This window comes from Pocillopora damicornis, chromosome 7 (assembly GCF_964200805.1).
Source record: "Pocillopora damicornis chromosome 7, jaPocDami1.2, whole genome shotgun sequence".
NCBI classification, from domain to species: Eukaryota; Metazoa; Cnidaria; class Anthozoa; order Scleractinia; family Pocilloporidae; genus Pocillopora; species Pocillopora damicornis.
The window spans coordinates 14,421,447-14,438,947 of record NC_142676.1 but is presented as its reverse complement, the minus strand read 5'-3'; the positions used below and the strand labels follow the sequence as shown (position 1 = coordinate 14,438,947).

Genomic DNA, 17,501 nt, shown 5'->3' with positions numbered 1-17,501 from the left:
TATGTCCTTGTTTGATACCATGACAATATCCAAGAGGCTACGTGACGTCATAGTGACCTTGGTCCCCATTTTATGCAGATCGACACGTTTGCTGACAGCACACCCCCCCCCCCCCCTCCTTGCTTCCTCTGAGTAAAAAATGCAGAAGAGCCTCGGGGCTGCACTTTACCGGAAGCAGGATGGTCAGCGGAGGGCGATTCCTTATGGATCTCGTGCACTAAGTGCAACGGAATGAGGCAAAAGTATGGCCATGGAAAAAATCACAGAAGACATTTTTCCAAAATGTGGACGAAAATTCCAGTGCTACTCACAAGGTGTTTTTGAGAGTGTTGGAGCGTTGCAGTACTATTCAGATGACAGCGTCTTTTGTAATAGTTGCTTAATCTGTGGATGAATTTTAGTTTGGAATTAAGTGCCACAAAAACAAGCAATGCCGGATTTTGGGCGAAAACTTGTTAGTCTAAAACACTACGTGTTTTAGACTAATGTTTTTACTGACATTGTTGCTGCTGTTGCCAGCCGGGTGACGTCAATGGACTGATACAATTTGATTTAAAGATAGAACGGTATATCACGCCGGCACACCAATGTGTAGCTAGTGAAGGAAGAATATGTTGCGTTTATTGTGTTGTCGAAAAGAATCTCGGTCATAATTTTAAGATATATAGTAAAGACTAAGTCCGTTTATGAAGGTGCCATTCATAGCATCGTAGTATGAAAAAGGTAACAAAAAGAAGCCAGTTGTAAGCCATAATTCAAGATGGTTTTAATAAATATAATTGCTATTCATCCCAATTTCCTATCCTCACCATTCCCACATCCATGCCATTCCTTATTTTTTAGTCGGGATGATTTGCGGTCCCCATCAGGGATCATTTCCGGTCCGGGATCATTTGCGATCCGGGATCATTTACGGTCCCGGGATCATTTGTGGACCCGTACATACGTCACCTTTTGCGTGTTCAGTTCATAAGAGTAAATGCCTACTTGTACACATCACTAAATTACGACCAGTGGGAGGGTTGGAACTGGAAACCACTGGAAGAGCCAACATTGTTTTACCATGCCTTGACCGAGTTAGCAGCAAACCTTCTTTACAGTGTCTCTGACGAGGTTGTAAACATTGCGAAGGCTTTTGAAGAGAAGACAGGAACTTATTACGTTTTGTCTAACGCAACAAGTTCTTCTTTTATCATATCACATATACATGTTTTTCATCTACTTTTCCCTTATTCCCAGTTAGGGAGTTGTAACCTGGAAAATCCAAAGGCGAAGTAGTCAATGCAAAGAGGAAATAAATGAAGCACGGCTGCTGCCGTGACCCTTTAATTATTTATCAGCAAAATGTTAACTTTGTTTTGTTTCTAATTTTCACGACGTTTTATTGCATCTGATTGAAACAAGATTTTATCAGATCGTAGCTTCTGATTTTGTTTGCAAAGTTGCCTGTAAATTAATGTGGCAACGTCCATCTGGAATACATTAACTTATTTCATAATTGTAATCAGTTGTCAAGAAATAGACAGTTGGTTAGGAAAACATATAAGTTATTTTAGAATATTTAGTGAAATGTGTGGAGAAGACTTGCACCAAGCGTCACATTCCACCTTTAGCTTTCCAAGACTTAGAACTTTCCCGTGTTTTATTAAAGGATGATCATTAATTCACATTTTTAGTAGCTCTTTAATGTCATTTAGTAGTTCTTTAATGTCACTTTGTCGACTGAAAACTGAGGATGGAAAATTCCTTCCAAATTTCATCCGCCGTTACATGAGGAGCCTTTTGGCTTGGTTGTCATCCCGGGCACGGGAGAAATCGTAGGGCTGGAGACACCGAATATTGACAGGGTACTTACACGGAGTCAGCAGCAAATGGGAAGGAAAACCTTGTGGACAGAAAAGTGCAAGGAAAAGATATCCTCTCCTCCAGGGCACCACATCACTCTTGAATCCATATTGTGTTTAATATAATCAGATTTTTTTCACTAAACATCGCGACATTTTTTTCGGAAAGGTGACAAATTTGAGAAATTGAGTCGCACATTTGAGGGAAAATTTACACCTTACAATTTAGATTCAATTCCAATTCTTCCATGGATATCGAAACAAAAATGTCTAATAATTTTTCAAAAAATTTAGATAGTTTTTTGTGGCATCTATAGGTCATCACAATAACACTAGAAACCTCACCCAATCTGACGTTTGGGATCGGCTCTCATCCGCTTGACGTTAAGTAGAAATTACCCGTTAAGGTTGTAAGACTACTTTCATAGTTTCACCTTCAGCTCACACCTTTTAATTCACTTATTTGGCGGTTCTCCACATCAGCCATTTCGTGAAATAATACAAAATAGGGCACACCTTAGCATAGTTTTGATTATTATGTTTGAGTTTTGAGAAGTATCGTTTGCTTGCATTACCGCTTGCTAAATTAAATTTTTTTCTTGTTGATTCGTGTGACTTACAAACTGATACTCCTGAATTTCACTTTTCCTCCAAGAACTTTTCTCTAGTTTTTCTATGCATCAAAACACTTCGGTAAAATTATATTTGAAATGATCAATTTTGGCCCCGTTTGGATTTGGAATTATATGTCAACCGGCGGTAGCATACTACTTACAGTGATACAGTCAATCTTGGATAATACTTTCACAATTCTAGAGGAGAACTCGCAATTTGAACGTAATGTGGGTAACTTTTGCAAACAGTTATACTTTCCTATTAGCAGAAAAAAGATTAGTCCGAAAGGTGGGTGGTACACGTAACTTGTAGGAAATCATTACTACTAACTTTTTTATTTAGCAAGTGGATTTTACCGAAGGAACCGTTTTTACTTCATTGATTCTTCCTTGATTGGAAAACCGAACAAGATCCTTCACAGGGAAATTGCATGTTTTCAACTCATCAGCTTTTCCTCAATATATTCATCAACTGAAGTTCTCCTTCATGCAGTTGAAATTTAAATTTAATGATGATTTCAACAACATAGAAGAACACCTCAGTGATCTTAATGTGAATAATCGCAGCCGTCATCAAAGACAGGAAGAAGCATAGGGTTGATGTGAGTCGACTGGCTGACTACCTAAATGAAAGGACTACTTAAACCGTCATCATTGATGTTTCCTTTTACACCCAGTGTAGTCAACTTAAAATGTTTCATTCAAGTAACCGTCAGAGCCAGGGTTGTCTTCGTTTTCATTTACTTTCCACTGAGACCAGAAAAATTCGTAATGCTTTTTGAATTTGTTTTGGTTCTTGGCAAAATGGATAGCGTTTCTGTTTTGCTTTCTTTTCCTCCCTTTTTGTATTTCTTCTTTTCCAAAAGTATGTGTATTTTTCTTCTTTTCTTCCAGAGGGTAACCATTAATTGTGTACTGGTAGGATTTAAGAAGTCAACAACCAAAGCGCAGCGTTTATCTTTCCTTTAACCAAGCGTCTTAGATGTGTTAGCCTTATGCACGTAGTCGCTCAGTCCATTGTTTATCCACCAGTAAAATTTATTTCCATCAGATATTGGCAGCCAATTATTTACGAGCTGAAACGCCGGATGAAAAAAATGAAAAAGGGTTTGAGCACCAGTTTAAAGCAGGCGCTTTTCGAATTCGATCGTCAGAGCAATCAGCATGGACGATACATGAAATTTTTATTGAAGGGGTTTTCACTTAAACTTGAACTTTAGTTTTACGCACGCTTAAATTAAGGGTGATACCTTTCTTATCTCTGCCTTTCATGCTCCTCTAGTGGCACGAATCGTAAGTCCACGTACGAGGATACATAGGATTTATAAATTTTAACTCTGCAAGGCTGATGCCTCTTCAAAACACTATTACCATTGTAAATCATATGCACAATAATCTTCTCTAGGGCAAAACAGAACCGTGGAATCATTACTCTTGAATCCGCGTTGTGTGTGAGGTTATGAAAAATCGTATTCGCCTAAAGTAATCTTACCGTAACTGTTGGTTGTGTATGCCAAAGAGAATTGAGAGGAGAAGGGAGGGGCTGTAGTTTCACTGTTTCTCGAATACTCTCGCCTAAAAAGCCCTAATGAAGCCTGAACTGTAGTCTTGCGGAGCGAATTGTATCTTGACTCAAGTATATTTCATTCTTTCTTTGATCTTTCCTTGGTTGCCTGTTTTACCCATGTTGTCTTCGTTAACGTTAAAATAATATTGATTGAATATTTTCCCTTGATGCCACGTAATATTTCTGTCGTGTTATATGTAAAATACAAAACGAATAAAGAAAAGCATTTGAATGCTCCAACAGGCTCTTAAACGTTGATCTGAACTCCGAGAAGATGATGATTCACTTATTAAATAAAGGGCGCGCTAAATATCCATCATAGTAATTTATGATTTCATATAGCGTTTCCCAAGATATTCTCTTGCGTTGCCTTGTTAGAAAAAAAAATTTTTGCAAAGATATTGTTTAGCTTTCGTCTGAGGGTTAAGCTTTGGAATTTATAATCTCTTGCATTTGTAAAGTGCTTGGGCGGCAAAATTTTACGAAGTGTATGGCCGTGGAGTATGAACACAAGGCAATTTGTCTTTTTTTTTAATTGATTAAGCAAACTTGCAATATGATGCTGCTAATACAGTTTTCTTTATTACACTTTTCAATTTGACGAGAAGCCCACCCAGCTGGGACTGGGACTATGGCATGAAGCAGGTACCAGTCATACCCCATACGCCGCTGTGCACTCAACTTATCCACCTATTATGAATAATGAAACGGCACTGTGGGCGCACAATAGAAACCTCGTGTAAAACATAGGACATCACATCAAAAGCACTCTCTAATCATTTGCGTCGCAACCCTACATTCTTTTTTCTTTAATTTTTGTTTCTACCAACATCTAACATAAATGTCGATCCATTGTTGTTCAGGTAACGACGGGATCTCAGAGAAGGAAATCACTGTCAATCTTACGACTGGTAAGTTTATTTCTTGTAATCGTTTAGAGTAATTTCGATGGCCATGATCTTAGCGACGACATTTGAGCCACTATTATCCCAACAAACTGACTATAGCTTATTTGCCATTCATTAAGCTATATGCTTCACGTTATGAGATTTTATTATCCTAAGTTCAAATGGCGTGAACAAGGGTATTATTACTTAAGTCAGCTACTAGGTTTGTTTATGAAGGTTATTGTAAATAGAGTACTCGTCTAAAAAGAAATGCACGTGTTGAAGGTTCCAAGGAAGCTGTTTTTCGGGAACTTTTTTAACCTTAAATTGATCAATGAGATTCGGAATTTTCGCTGTCGAATCACATGCTCCATACATAGTATATCCTCAGAACAAATGCAAGTCAGTGAATAGTGAATTTGATGAAGTCAATGAATTAGCTCTATGACAAGGTAAATATAATGCTGCTCGTCATAAACAGCCCTGTAGATGTACCCTAGTATTATAGATTATTCTATCGAACTACTTTCCATGATTTACTTCATATCGAACCACCAGATGGGGAATTTTCCAACAAAACTTTGTCCACCCGCTCGCGAGGACCTACCCTTTCGACGGATTGTTCTAAGGAAACAGATTAGGACGCTTTCACGCGAGACCTTTTTGTCAGTGAGAAAATAACAAGTGAAAAGAAGTTCCAAGTTACAAGTTTCGACAAGTTAAGAATGTGGCTTATGAGATCAAATACGATATAGTGTTTGTTTAGTCTTTGTAATGTTTGAACTTACTTACCTTGACCCCTTCTTAAAAGCTGCATACTAGCATTTTTACTACTTTCCGAAATAATATTCTTTTCTGTTGTCCTTCTATTTAGAAAATTTTACCGAAGATTCAAAACATATTTTACTGTCCCCATTTTAGCAGTCATTGACAGAGAGATCTTAAGTATTTATATCAAAGGCAAGCCTAGCATTGTTGAATTTGTGTTTCCTTGTGAACTAATGTACAGATATTCTGTATCGTTTTCTGGTACCCATTAATTTATTACTTCTTTAGTTGTGATGTTTGATTAATCTGAGTACACTTTCTTGCTTCTTTATTTTTAATTTTATTCTCTATTTTTAAAGATTGTGCCAGGTCCCCAAATTGAGTGGGGCTTGTAATGAGGAAGAGTGCGGCAGGAGAGTACATCAAAGGCTGCTTCAGACCAGTCCGTGTTCTCTCACTGCTTCTTCTCGTCATTACTCTGATTGTTTTATTCAAAGAACTTTGGAGGCGAAACGAACCTGCAAAGAAGCCTCCTCCACCAGCTCTTGACCTTGGCTGCCTGTATACAGTACACCCTCCACAGGGAACCCAGGCGTGGCAGCTTATATCATTCATTATAAGTCCAACGCCAAAGCAGAAATGCCATGTTGATGCGTGGAACACCATCTGTGGCACAGGGCATGGTGCCTCCAACTTTCGAATACAAGCCTTTGGTTCTCATGAAATGGTTACAGGAAAAGTTCATCACATTGCAAATGATACTTACAACGCCACTCTGCTGTTAACTTTCGCGGATGAGTATATAATCTTGGTCATTTTGACTTATGTAAATAACGACAGTCTTGAGTATCGATATCACGCGAAAGCTGTTTTACAGCATGTGCTGAACAGTCCCTTTGATCTGACTGTTACCCGGGGTCCGCCTCCGCGAGATCACACTCGTTATTGCACTCGGGAGGAAAGTGGAACTTTCCAAGGAAGGTGGGTGGAATGCGGAAGTATCCCAGGAATCGAGAGATGCAGTCAGTGGCAGCTTGACCCCGCTTACGACTTCGATCAAATCCACGGTTTTCATTGGCTGCCATATTTTTGCCAGTTGCATCACTACAGCAGCGATGAGATCAAAAAATGTTTTGCAAAGCAAGGTTGGTCCGAGGTCGTTTTCACCGGAGACTCGCACATGCGCTATAGAACGTATCACTGGGTGACACGACTGCATGGCTCCTGTCACGGTTGTATTAAAACGCACGTAAAAATGGTGTTTGACAAGATCCCACGCATTGAGTGGGTATTTGATGCGCGTGGAACGCGATGGCCACTTACGTTTCCAAACATCTCAATGCCCCACGAGGTTTACGTCCACCCAAGAACAAGACGGTCTATGTTCTCCAAAGGACTACCATCATCCGTATTCAGCGGTAAACTGTTTCTTATGAACTTTGGGCACTGGATTTTGCGAGAGAGCACAAAGGAAACATTCATAAGAGATAAAATTCACGCCTTTCTTGAGGCAATTCGAGTAATGAACCGAACAGGTGAAGGGAAAAAGAGATTTATATGGTTAAACACAGTAAGTCTACCTTGGAGAGAAGATCAGGCGATGGTAGAATGGCTAGAAAATCCATCCCCGACGCGCGTGGCGCAACTAAACAGTCTGACAGACCAGGTTATCAGGGACAGTGGCGTTCAGATCATCGATGCGTTCCAGATATCAAATAGTCGCATAGGCGCCACACACGACCAGACACATTATGCAAAGAGGATGGAGAGGGGGGACTGTGGAGGAGTGGTGGAAAATGCCATCAGTAATGTTATAGCTAATTCTCTATGTAACTATGACAAGTGGTAAGGTAGTTGTTACTGATGAGTGCACGCCTCTCACGTTTAAAAGGCGACTGGATTCTACATAAAGAAGGTGAGAGATGCTTCGGGATTACTAACTTCAAATCACTTAGGAGTTGACCCAATGATCCTTAAGTTCTCTCATCCGTGACAAAAAAATATTTAAAAGACAAAACGAATAAATGAATAGATGGATAAACGAGGGCTACCTAAAGCTGGATATACCCTATAGGTGTAAATGAATCAAACTGTCGTATGTCAAGCTTTTGGCCAATGATCATGTAAATGAAAATGATAAAGGTTAAGCCTGGTGATTTTATTGAAGATGAGGCATAGGCATACTCGAAGAAAAGAAAAAACTCCGAGTTCTCTTAAGGACTCAAACCTAAAATCTTCGTATTAGTACTTCCGGTTAGTACTTCTACTACTGAGAACTACTGAACTATAGGAGACTCGTGGCAGGCTTGGCCGTTCAACTAGGTTTTACAAATTTCCGGCTTATTGCTGCCATGACGGTGTAAAGGAAAATGATACCATACATTTCAGATGCTTTACCACTGAACCATAAGAGACTGCAGACAGGCTTGGCTGTTTAACCAGGTCCATGGTTCTAGCATATTGTGTTCTGTCATGCGTTGCTTTACTCCCGTGCGCATCAGGCATGCCGATAATTCTTGGTTCTAGCGGTTGTGGTATGTGCTCGCACAGTGTTCGAGACATTCTTGTTTTCGAATAAAATAATGATTAAACTGCTAAAGAATGCCTTGTCCTCGAGGATTTGATCTTTAACCAGGAAACGAGACTGTTAGGTCAGAACATCTTGCAAGGATGGGACTATCGAATTTTGCATACAAACGATGTTAATTGAGATGGTAAGTGTTAAGCTTGTGAAAGGAGATATATTCAATGAATGACAAAGGCTTACTCGGTGAAAAAAGGAACTTCGAATGCTCCCAACGGATTTCTGCCTATTCATCAGTGCTCCGTATGCTCAACCGCTGTGCTGTAGAAGAATCGTGCCAGCCAAGATGGTATATGTTAAGCCTTGTGATATAAAAGAAATCTGACGTACTCAGTGAGTGACATAGGCGAAGCTGGAGTAAAGAAAGGAAATCAGAGTATTTCTGGTGGGATAAGTGAAAGATGATGTCATTAGGCATCAAGAGGCGCAAAGGTTATGTGAATGAAAATGGCAAATGTTAAGAGAATGATGATGTATTCAGTGAATGACACAGAGATAGTCAGAAAAAGTTTGGAAATCGGAGTACTCCCAATAGGACTTGAACCTTGTACCCTCCAATTAGTAGTTTGGATGCTCTACCGCTGAGCAAAGGAGACAGGCTAGACATAGACAAGACAAGACAAGGCTTGTGATTATTGAACCTTGTAATTTAAGCGATAGATGATGTATTCAATGAATGAGGCAGGCATACTTGGAGAAAAATTGGAACTCCGAGTGTCTTTAATTTCGGATCCTTAACCACTCAGCTATAAGAGTTTCGTGGGAGGCGCAATTACTATTTTTATTACACCCATTTTGAAATCACTGGTGGTCCCTGTAATCTGATTGGCTCTAAGTGATGCGATTTATTCACAAATTGCACCATTTTTTCCTTTAAATCGCATCTTTTTCCCAGCCAATGAGGAAACATGAGGCTACACTAAAAACAAAAGAGCCAATCAGATTTGAAGGCTTGTTCAAAGTAACCGATCAAATTGCAGAAAAATGAAAGACAAAGAGTATCATGTGGCAAATTTTGCAACTTTTGTTGACAGTTTGCCAACTCTTACTTTTTCCACCCCAAAAAATGGATGAATTTAATTTCAGAACAGTTTGGTACTGCATCAATAAAATATTTGAACTGACCAATTCCTGTATTTGGGCGATTTCAAAATGGATGTAATAAAGTGGTAATTGAACCTCATGTCGTGCAATTTTGGTCTTAGATCATACTTGTGATTTCAAATTGAACTCGTGCTGCACACTCATTCGATTTTGAGATCATGCATATGATTTTAGCCCAAATTGCACTCCACTCTGTTCAATTACCATTATTTATTACACCCATTTTGAAATCACTGGTGGTCCCTGTAATCTGATTGGCTCTAATTGATGCGATTTATTCACAAATTGCACCATTTTTTCCTTTAAATCGCATCTTTTTCCCAGCCAATGAGCAGGCTACACTAAAAACAAAACAGCCAATCAGATTTGAAGGCTTGTTCAAAGTAACCGATCAAATTGCAGAAAAATGAAAGACAAAGAGTATCATGTGGCAAATTTTGCAACTTTTGTGGACAGTTTACCAACTCTTACTTTTTCCACCCCAGAAAATAGATGAATTTAATTTCAGACCGGCTCAGCACTGCATCAATAAAATATTTTAACTGACCAAGTCCTGTGTTTGGGCGATTTCAAAATGGATGTAATAAAGTGGTAATTGAATTTCGTGTCGTGCAATTTTGGTCTGAAATCATGCTTGTGATTTCAAATCGAACTCTCGCTGCGCGCTCATTCGATTTTGAAATCACGCGCATGATTTCAGCCCAAATTGCACTCCTCTCAGTTCAATTACCATTATAAATGAAGATGGCTAATGTTAAGCCTGAAGATATAGGTAACTGATTATGTATTCAGTGAATGACACAGGGATAGTCAGAGAAAAAAGGATAACGGAGTACTCTTGATAGGACTCGAACTTACGACCTTCAAATGAGTACATCCGAGGTTCTACCGCTGAGTTTTTGAGACTCGTGGCAGGTTAGCGGGTTAATGTTAAGCCTTGTGATCTAAGTGATGGATGAAGTAGTCAGGGAATAAAACAGGTATACTCTGAGAAAAAAGGGAGCCCCGAGTTTCCCCAAGAAGACCCGAACCTGCGACTTTCCGATTTATACTTCGGATGCTCTACCGCTGAGCCACAGGAGACTCGCGGGAAGCTACATGGTACATCTTGAGCCTGCTAATTTAACTGAAAGATGAAGTAATTAGTGAATAACGCAGTGAAAAAAGGAAAGTCCAAGTACTCCCAGTAGGACTTGCACCAAAGACCTTCCGATTAAAACTTCGGATGCTCAACCGCAAGGCCAGAGGAGACTCCAGTTAGGCTAGATGGTAAATGTTTAGCCTTGTGATGCAAGTCGGATAGATGATGTATTCAGTTAATAAGACAGGTATACTTAGAACAAATTGCAAATCCGAGTTTTCTCGATTGGACTCAAACCATGCGATCTTCCAAGTGGTATTGCGGATGTTCTACTGCTGAGTCACAGGAGACTCGTGGTAGGCTACATGATAAATGTTAAACCTCCTCATTTAACTGAAAGATAAAGTAATCAGTGAATAACAAGGGAAAATTGGGAGAAAAAAAAAACGGAGTACGACTTTTCGACTAGTATTTCGGATACTCGACCCTGAGTCATATGAGATTCGTGGAAGTCTAGACTGTAAATGTTAAGCCTTGTGACGTAAGTAAAAAAGGTTGTCTTTCAGTGAATGATACAGGTATATGCGGAGCAAAAAAAAAACACTTTGAGTGCCGTCAATAGGACTTGAACGTACGACCTTCCACTTAGTACTTCCATCCCGCGGAGCCGTAAGGGACTCCGGGCATGTTAAATGGTAAATGGGGAAGACGGGTGATTTACTCGATTGGTAATGTTTGCAATGAATGAGAGACATGGTCGAAAAAGAGAGGATCTCTGAGTGCTCCCAATAGGACTCGAATATACGATCTTCTATTTCAGTAGTACTTCCGATACTATGCCGCTGAGCCACAAAAGACTCCTGGCATGCTGGATGTTAGATGTTAATCTTGGTGTCTTAAGTTAAAGATGATGTATTCAGCAAATGACAAAATTAGGGGACGACCTTCCGATTCTTACTTTGGATGCCCTACCAAGTTATAGAGGACTCGTTGCAAGCTAAATGGTAAATGTTAAGCTTTTTGATTTATGTGAAAGACGATGTTTTCTTTCAAGAAGACAAGCAACTCAGAGAAAAAAGATAGTTCGCGTGCGCGGCGATAAGTGAAAGAGGATGTGAGTGACACAGGCATAGGAGAGTCCAATGTGATGCTTTTGCGCAATGAGCTTTGACTGGGGATAGGAAATGTAAAACCTGGTGATTTAGGTGAAAGATGACGTATTCAGTAAATGACAGAGGCGTACTTAAAGAAAAAAAAAGAACTCCAAGTCTTTCTAGTTGCAAGCGAACCTACGACCTTCAGATTAATACTTCGGATGAGCCTTTGGAGACGTGTGGCAGGTAAGGTAAAAGATGTTAAGCCTGGTGATTTGAGTGAAAAGTAATATATTCAGTGAATGACATAGCCTGAAACTCTGCGGTAATAAAGAACTCCGGGTGCTCCCAATACAACTTCAACCTTCGACCCTTCGATTAGTGTTTCGGATGCTCTAGCACTGAGCCATAGGAGAGTCGTGGCAGGACTGGTCATTTATCCAGGTTCATGGCAACAAACTTTCAGTATACTGCTAACATGGGAATGTCGGACGTTCCAACGCCAGCAGTAGGTACAAGTGCTACTTTTGCGCAATAATGACGTAAACGAAGATGGTAAATTTATGTCTGAAAGATGATTATTCATGACCATTGCAAGAGGAAGGTAATGTATGCAGGGAATGACACAGGCATACTAGCAGAAAGAAAAACTTACGAGTGCTTCCAATAGGAGTATGTTGGAAGTTTTCATCATGGCCTAGCCCGTCACGACTATCTTTAAGCTCAATAGCCGAGATCATCCGAAGTGCTAATGGTTTTGAAAAAGGCCAAGAAGTATTTTATTTTCATTTACTATTTCCATTTTATTTTCATTTACAATTTCCCAACACTTAAATAAGCTAAAATGGCATGTAAAGTAAATTCTTGATGATGCCCTACTATATCTAACACTACATCAATTTGTAAAGAATGAATGTTGTTGTTGAACGGGCGAATGTGCTGCAAGTTCACCTGTCAAGACGTAAAATCTAATTTTCTTTTCTAACTTTAAAGTAAGTAAAAGTAAGCGGGTGCTGAGGTAATTAGGGAAGAGTTGAGGGGTCATAGTTTTTGCCCTGGCTTTTCTCTGTATCTCATGACGGCTTATCGGAAAAAAATTCCTCCAAACTAGGGGAATGAGCGACTGCCAAAAATGTAAAGCAAAATTAACCACCATTACGTCCCGACCTACTTAAAGTATAATATACTATACCTTCCCTAGAGGAATCCAATTAAAACATGTAGTGAGGTTATGACATCGATTATTTTCAGGCTGTTTGGTCCTCGGAGTCCTAAGTTGAGAGATCTAGTCACTAGTTGGTTAAATAAATACCATGACATGTCCTTGATATTATGAATGTGAACATTTTCTGTACGCGGTTTTTCTTAATTTCGAGTTATTATCTTATTCTTGTCTAAAAGTTCTTTACAGCTTAATTGGCGATCGCTTTAAACAGCTTCAAGGGCTCTTCCAAAAATATAATTGAGACAAACACGTCAATAGATCAATAAACAATGTTGAGAAGAGTCGATTGTGGTTACTTTTAGTGTAATTGTTTCTCCGAAAAGATAAAGGCGTATCCACCAAAGGGGATTTAGTGTTATCAAATGGATGGAAATGAAATTTTGAAATCACAGACAAGTTTAGATCACCTTTCAACAGCACCAAATCTGGCAGATATATCAACCGACATGTAAACTCATGCTGTAAAAATTATATTTTAACTTCTGTCATATTTTTTTTATCCCTATGGTATGTCTGTCCATTTCAGAACAATTTCACGAAGTGGAACCACAACATCTAGGAACTTAGTCAGTTTCATTTAATCTATTTTTACCTTTCAAAGACGAGTGCTCGTTAACAATTTGTGATTGGGTTCACTGCCTCCCGTACCATATCCTTCCGCCTTCCGTGCTTTTGTGCCCCTCTCCCTCCCGACTCCTGCCCTTCATTGAATTACTCCTGTCTTCAGGTTCAGAAAAAGGAACAGAAACGTGGGTTTTTGGCGAGCTGTGGCAAAACGAATCATTTTTTATCATTTTCTTTTCAGGGGAAGGAAGTACTTTTCTCATGGTAAAAATTATTACAAGCCAGTTTTCATTGACCTGGTTATAACAGTTTGCCCATTCTTTCTAACATCTCACTATAGACAAGTCTCAGTCTATTGTCCAATCTAATATCTATTGCAGTTTCAAATGTGTGTTTATTTGTGTTTAGGAACTTTTAACATAATGGGATCATGCCATTTAGAAATGAAACCGAAACGGCCAAACGTAACGTTGAGAGAGTTTAGTACTCCTTTCTTAATCCATGCTTCTAGTTTCACTTAATTGCGTATCCATGGCGGGAATTATGATATTCACAAATCTCGTTTTCATTGTGATTCATTGTGATAGTGGTTGTATTATGGTCGAAAATAATATGTCACATTACATTGTTTAATTATTTAGATTTCGTCGAGAAGGTGAAGTCTTCTTTAAAACCAGGGGCATAGCATAAGATTTTTAAGTCACACGGACGAATAGAAAATATCGAGAGGCGAAGGCACTCCAAATTAGGGGGTTTGGGGGTATGCTACCCCAGACAGATTTAAATTTAGGGCCCAGGAAATGCGATGTCCTGTGTTTTTTGCAGGCATTTTCAGTATATGAAAACGATGCTAAGGAAAAAGCATCAGTAAATGTACATTATTCATTCTAATGTTATCGGTCATGGCACAACTGCGGAAATTGTACATACACTAGTATTATGCAGCCATATGATTGCCTGATTCTAACGATAGGTATTTACAGAGACGAAGTCTTCCGTGGAATGCTTTTTCATTGCTGCACCCAAAAAACGCTGAGGCTGATCAACATAGCCTATGACGGAATTTGACCAGACTCGCTCTGTTCGCTGGGGAATTTCGACTGTCACAGCTCGCGAGACATCGAAAAATTCATTCATGACCTATCACGTAACTGATATCACTGTTGTATTGTTCAGTCGAAATGCTCGCAGAAATTGTCCTTTTTTGCAGTTTGTATATTTTGAAAACAAGTGCTAGCTCTAGACAAACTAATAAATAGATACTCAGAGGAGACATCACCTTTATGTCTTGGGACATAAAATGCTAAGTCATCTAATAATACAATCAGTATGGGCCCCAACATCGATGAAAATTGGAAGATATTGTGAAAACAGATTTCTTTCTCTCACAAATATTTCGATGGAAGGGAGAAAACTCAGTAAAACTCTCTCTAGAAAGGCTCTTCCTGGGGAACACTCGCTGGCAGTGTGAATGTCGGAATCTATCACGGCTGCTGACGATTGTTGATACAAAAGACTTTCACAGTAAACTTCACCTTGAACAGGCACACCAAATTCAAGAATATCCAAAATACTGACCAAGAACTACACTTATTGTGATAAAGCACTACGCTTGTTGTGACCAATGAAAGCTTTAACAACACATCTCAAGTTAAGCCTAATCTACAAAGGATTAAGTAAGATTATGAATCATCTTAAGGATTAGGTCATGCTTTGAATTATTTAATACCTTCCAATGACAACAGCTGGTCTGAAAGGAATTTCGCCTTTTACAAAATAAAACCGTCACTTTCAAAACAACGCGGGTAGACAACAACTAAAGAGAAGACTGGGACAGGTAACGACTACAGTTTAATACTAATTGCAGATATGATCAAACAACAACTGTTAAAGGCTGGTTGAATACTGGTAGCATTTCCGCTTTGCCAATCTTAACAAAAGTTCCAGTTTCCAAGTTGAATTTTATGTTTTTCAATGGCGAAAGCACAGCAAATTCAACAACCAAATATCCTCTAGTTACTGAATATGATTTACCGGTGAAAAAAGGGAGAGATTGTAGAGTTTTGCGCTGAAAGCTTGAGGGATTTGAGCTGGATTTCAAAAGCAATGAAAATCTCAGATTAGCTTAAAATCTTCTCTCAGAATTGGGTTTTTTTTTTCTTAAAGAAGGGGGGATCCATAGTTCAGAAATGTCATATCTTCAAGTACATCAAGTGGTACAAACAAACGTACAGTGATTGCAGTGACATTATATCTGACAAGTTTTGATTTATCAGCGCGGATTCGGATTTTAACAAAAAAGCCAGGTATCAGGGGAGTTTAGCTGAGGCAAAAGCACGTTCAGAGGATTTCCATGCCACTGATGTTCCAGTGTGGGTAAGGCACGTATTCGAATTCCGCGTTGAAATATTCGATGAGATGCAGAGTAGCAAAACTGACTTCATTTTCTATCGATAGTAGTGCCCTAATTCTTGGCATCCTTTCCAACCTGCACGTTTCTTTGTTAATCAACTGTCCTTTAATCGGCCCTGCACGTTGCACAGAATTGTTTCAGTTTCTTACTCACAGATATCCGTGTGCACGCGGTAAGATTGGCATTTAAATCACGACGAGCGTTCGACTTGTAACAGGCTTTGAAATAATCTTATTTAATTGTAAGTAGCTTCTTCAAACTTCTTTTACAAAGTATGCAAAATTGGTTCAGGTCTCATGACGAGGAAAATGCATGATTTTTACAATGAAACTTACCATGTTCCTGGTCCAATATTTTCATCGCCCTTTCAGCTTTGTTTTGATTAAATACAGTGCACGAGAACTTTACAGGACACATTTAGCTGATAAGTCCATGTTTTACTCGTGAGAGGCAATAAATTAAGATCTTTATTTTGTTATGTAAGCAGAATATATCATAATCGATCCTCTCACGTGCTACAAAAATATTTACCTAAAGAGAACATGATGTTTATAACTCTTAACAAGAACGCGACAGAAGAACTTAAACAACCTTATAAGAAGAAGCAGCCGAATGACAGCATTAAATCCAACGGGAAGAATAACAGCTATTAGAATGAATTACAATGTTGCAAACAAGTGATATGAGCACCTCATGAAAAGGGCGCTTAAGCTAGTTTTGAAGTTAAAGTTAAATATCCTAAAAACATGAGATAAATAGATAATAAAGCACACGTGGCTAAAGTATGTGTGTATGACTCTAGGCTAGCGCTATTCCAGATGTAACCCAACTTACTCGAGCACTTTTACGATCCCGTGGATGATATTTAGATTATTTACATTGGACACAAAGACCATGCATATGAAGATGGTGGGATGTTCCTCCCTCTCACGTTCTGTACATGCACAGCTTCCTTGGGGCAGTTTAAAATAGGAACAACTTCCATCGTGTCTGATGAACTCGGTGCTTTTTTTCCTCCACGGCTGAGTCTGTTAGTTTTATTTGACAAGGAACGCTACGGACGTGCATATTATAACAAATTGACCTGGCTGTCTTTACGTCAACATTATACAATAATAACTCCTTATTATTCCTTCCTGTGCTGAGTCTATTGTTTTTGATGTCCTAATTACGTAATAAACATTTTGGGAGAAGAGTGCTGTTGTTCTTCCGGCTCAGACTGCACCACGGGCCAAGTTATTTGCGGTCAAAGATCTTTTTTTGGATTATTTTTTATTTTTTTTGTGAGAAAAACGTAGTTTCATTACTTAAATTGATTGCATTATATGAAATTAAGTATGTGATACGTGTTTCCATACGTTTGATAGTAACAATAACAATAATAATTATTATTATTCATGAAAATAAAAGAAACTGAATATTTACCTATGACTTATTTGCGGTCATTACTCGCGAGGAAAGTGATGCTTCACACATGAAAACAATTAAAGAAAGTAATAGTCTGACAAATGCAAAGGCAAACATATCCGTTAAAAATCTATTGTGTTGTATCCACGTTTTTGTGGCTTTCTTCGTGGCAGTCTACGGTGTTATTAATATTAATATACATGGCGAGTAACGAGTGAAAAAATCCAGTACACGAACGAGGAAATCAAGCTTTTTAACCAAATTGAGCTGATCCATGTACAGTGAGTACAGTTATTATAACGCGACAAGGTTTTCATTTGAACAGGATCTCTAAAAAATACATGCAAAC

At 38.9% G+C, this 17,501-nt stretch overlaps 1 protein-coding gene across 1 annotated transcript; it reads left to right on the top strand.

The window, feature by feature from the left end:
- Positions 1-4,741: 4,741 nt before the first annotated feature.
- On the top strand, positions 4,742-9,249 carry LOC113670265 (uncharacterized). The gene is made up of 2 exons (XM_027186375.2): positions 4,742-4,936; positions 6,040-9,249. Exon 2 carries the CDS (start codon positions 6,075-6,077, stop codon positions 7,527-7,529), a length of 1,455 nt encoding a protein of 484 aa, XP_027042176.2. The 5' UTR covers positions 4,742-4,936; positions 6,040-6,074; the 3' UTR covers positions 7,530-9,249.
- The last annotated feature ends 8,252 nt before the right edge of the window (positions 9,250-17,501 follow it).

Bases quoted from the DNA above. Each gene is read 5' to 3' on its own strand.
- LOC113670265 (XM_027186375.2), top strand. From the start codon at position 6,075: ATGAGGAAGAGTGCGGCAGGAGAGTACATCAAAGGCTGCTTCAGACCA.